This window comes from Austrofundulus limnaeus, unplaced genomic scaffold, assembly GCF_001266775.1.
Source record: "Austrofundulus limnaeus strain Quisiro unplaced genomic scaffold, Austrofundulus_limnaeus-1.0 Scaffold424, whole genome shotgun sequence".
In the NCBI taxonomy this organism is placed as follows: Eukaryota; Metazoa; Chordata; class Actinopteri; order Cyprinodontiformes; family Rivulidae; genus Austrofundulus; species Austrofundulus limnaeus.
The window spans coordinates 311,889-315,580 of NW_013952826.1; the positions used below are offsets into that span (position 1 = coordinate 311,889).

Here is a 3,692-nt window from a genome sequence, read left to right on the forward strand (position 1 = left end):
GCAGCTAAGATTTCCTCCTTCTTCTCCTCGGTCATCGTGGACGAAGGTCCAGGGACCGACTCTGAGTCTTTAACCTCTGCTGATGTTCCCGGCTCTGAAACTCCGTCCGTGGACTCTCTGCTGTCCTCATCTGTGACCTGTGCAGAAAGTACAGCTTAGACCAGGACGGCAGGCTCATTTTGTGCCGTTCAGCAGCTGCTTGGTTGGAGCATGGAGCAGTAAGAGCGATGGTTGGATCACAAACAGACAGTGGAGGGTGAAACAACATCATGTTCAAAATGTAAAGTCTGTCTTCCAAACTGATTAATGCTGCTTTACACGTAAATTTGGAGCCGTTTTGCTAAATCTGTGATGAACTTTACGCGTTTTACCAGCAAAACTTTCTGTTTCCTCAATGTGCATACCTTTTTCACAGGTCCACCAGCGTTTGATTCAGTTTTCACGGTGGATCTGCCTCAATCAGCACAGCTTCTTTTTTTCAGCCTGGTGCTGTACTTTACTTTAAATCTGAATCCCTGCATCGACTCAAAATCACACAGGACACCGTTGGGTGTTGCTGCCACGAACTCTGCACGATTCAAGCTGACAAACTGCAGCCATTTCTCACTAATTTCCTTGATTTTTGGGAAAGAGTGTGACCTAACTCCCACATAACTGTGCAACACATCGCTTCGGCATGTTGCTCCACAAATATTAGCTGCCAGAAATTACAAGTATGTGAARCACAAATCTTAAAACAATAAATCACAACGAATGCACGAAGTGAAGCAGATGAAAGTCACCAGAACCTGCATGAACGAAGCTCTTCAACCTTTCAACTCCATGTTTTGTGGGTTTGTTTATTCTCATTCAACTCGCAGATCTCGCGAGATTTAACACCGCATTCCGGACCAAAGCTGGTTTCAGTTAAATTACAATGAATTAACACAACTGTAGTTAACTCCGAGCAACAAAAACACGATCACAAACAAAAAYAACCACGTGCACAAAAATGTAGAGGAACTTTTGTGTCGTCTTCTTTAACTCTCGCGATATCAAGTCATTGTTGCAGCGGGCTAACCGTGGAGATGAGAACCCTTCCTTTGTGTCGTTTACACTGAATCAACATYAAATAGTTTCAGACACGTTGCCTTTTTTTTATCCATTTACCTGAAAACACGAAGACGTGCAGCTCAAAGCCCGCTAAGCTAACGCTAGCATGCCCGTTAGCTTCCTGTTAGCTTAGCTCCCGGGTCAAAATACACCGTTCAGCTCTAACGGGCAGCGTTGTGTGAGTGATGGGTGTATTTTACACACTGACAGGATGGATTTCGTGTTTCCTGGATGGATTCGGGACAAATGCGAGGACTAAAAAGGGCAACATTAACAACGTGCAGATAATTATTACCGCGGGTTGGTCGGACGAGACCTGATTGGTGGCCCGTTGTTCGGCTCCGTCTCCGGCTTCCTCCATGCCTCCACCAAATAAATTACAAATAAAACAAACGGAGTGGTTTTTACTTYCTTCCGAGGCTCTAAAACTAAACTGTGACTTATCTTTTATCCTCGCTGTGCAGAATTCGCAGACTGCGCTTTTCCTCGTTGTKTTTATCCATCGGCGGATAGCGGAGGAGTGTGCGCACTACCGCCACCTGGCGCTCAAATTAACACACTGCAACAAAACAACCGTTCTGCGTGGATCTCAGGGCAGGAAAAAACCACAGAAGTTTCACAAATCACAAACTATGTCTGAGATAYTCTGCTATAAGTGTAAAATAATYTAGTCTTGGTTTGAAGAGTCTAGGGCAGAGGAGCCCAAAGTGGGGCCCGCGGGCCAAATTTGACCCGCCAAGCCATTTGATTTGGCCCACCAACAGTTGCCAAAGTTACAAGGTTGTAACCTGTTWTCCTATGTAGAAACACAGTATTTCCATTGGTCAAATGACTATAAAAGGGCTGTAGTGAAGGTAGTTTTCAGTCATGGTGCTGACTTTATCTTTGATTTATTAGGATAAAACATGAAACATGAAATGACAAGAAATATTTAGATCAGATTTAACCCCACATGTAGATTTTCACACTTTACAAGGCCACAAAAACTCATATTTTATCACTTTGTGAAATGTCCCATGAGCCTTTGCTACTTGTGCGTATGGCAGACTTTCTCCAAGTGCACAGACTAAAACAAAAGAGGGCCATTGCAAAGCTTGATTGTTAAAAATAAAGGACTTTACTTAAAAAACATTTGTATTTCATGTATTATATAACTGCATTTGGCCCACAGCCCTGGATAGATTTTCATTTTGGCCCCCTCGGGGAAAATGTTAGGGCACCCCTGGTCTAAGGGTTGTAGTTTGGGAGCTGGAGCAGTTCTAGTGTGGTACAGGTGCATAAAAAATACTGGAAAAAACTGGAAAAACAGTCTGGTTTCCAGTTGAGGAAACTTAGTCTGAATAGTGGAAAAAAATAATAAAATAATACGCACTGTACAACATGTACTAGTACTAATTAGGGGTGCACCACTAGTAATAATAACAAATTAAATGTTTCTGTTTGTAATAATATTAAAAGCTGACATATTTGTTTCTTGCGCCCTCTCTGAACCTAACCTGGACCTGAACTCCTCTGCTGCAGCGRGTTTGTGTACTTGGAGTATTTTCCAATTTCAGAAAAAGAAATGTTGATTTATTTTCTAAAAACTCGTGATTCGTGTATTAGGTGAGATCATTTGTGGGTGTTTACCTTCATCATCTGCAGCACTGGACGTAGAAAACTGTGGCGTATTTTTGGCCCTCAGCTCCTCCTGACTTTATGATTTTGGCCCATGTGACAAAATGTTTGGACAGTCCTAACTCATGACAAAGGTACAGAAAAATATAAACAATGTTCTGTTTTTTAATTCCTATTTGATGTGTGGAGGTGGGTATTACAGCAACACATCTTACACAGGTTTTTACTGAAGCACATCTRAAAATAACCGTCAATAATCAAGAGTAAAATAACATCTGATTAGTTATTTAAAGGTGATAATCAGACGTAAAACTACGAAGCTATTACAAATCTGTTTATTTACAAAAGGTAATGCAGAAGAAACACTTTAATACAAACAGATTAAATCTGGTTGTAACCTGGGATACAGCAGAAAGACACAAACATTTTGTGTAAAATTAAGACTGCATGTTTTGAGGCTTTGATGTTTTATCAGTGTGTATAAAGCAGCTCAAAGTGATACTTGAGTAAAAGTACAAATATTTTATCATGAAATTATTTTGGTAAAAGTTAAAGTCTCCTCTAATATTTGAGTAAAAGTATTTAAGTATATTTTTTGTACTTAAGCATCAAAAGTAGATTTCTGACATAAAATAAAAATTGAAAGTAAAAGTAATGAGTAAAAATGATTAATACTTTATTAATCCCTGACAGAAATTCAAGGCTTCCAGCAACTGTACATTTACAGACAATATAAATAAAAATCAATCAACTAATCAAATTTACCATGTCCAGGAGGTGCAGTTYACCACGATAATATTTTAACAATAAGAAGTCAGAATGAAATAACTTTCTAATTCTTACCTTTTTATAATGTAAGTAGAAGTACAATGTCAGCTGAAAAATTACTCAAGTACAGATAAATAAATTTCTACGCAAGTACAGCATTTGTACATTATATAGTATATTATATATATACACATTCACACACACACACACACACA

The 3,692-nt window shown here is 39.3% G+C and overlaps 1 protein-coding gene across 1 annotated transcript in view; it reads right to left on the minus strand.

The window, feature by feature from the left end:
- Positions 1-1,614, minus strand: part of zmym4.1 (zinc finger MYM-type containing 4, tandem duplicate 1) — a gene marked incomplete in the record, with an annotated part of 22,861 nt that extends 21,247 nt beyond the window's left edge. Inside the window, 2 exon segments of the mRNA XM_014024466.1 lie at positions 1-137; positions 1,388-1,614. Of these exon segments, the coding sequence (XP_013879920.1) occupies positions 1-137; positions 1,388-1,453 (203 nt within the window).
- Between the last annotated feature and the right edge of the window lie 2,078 nt (positions 1,615-3,692).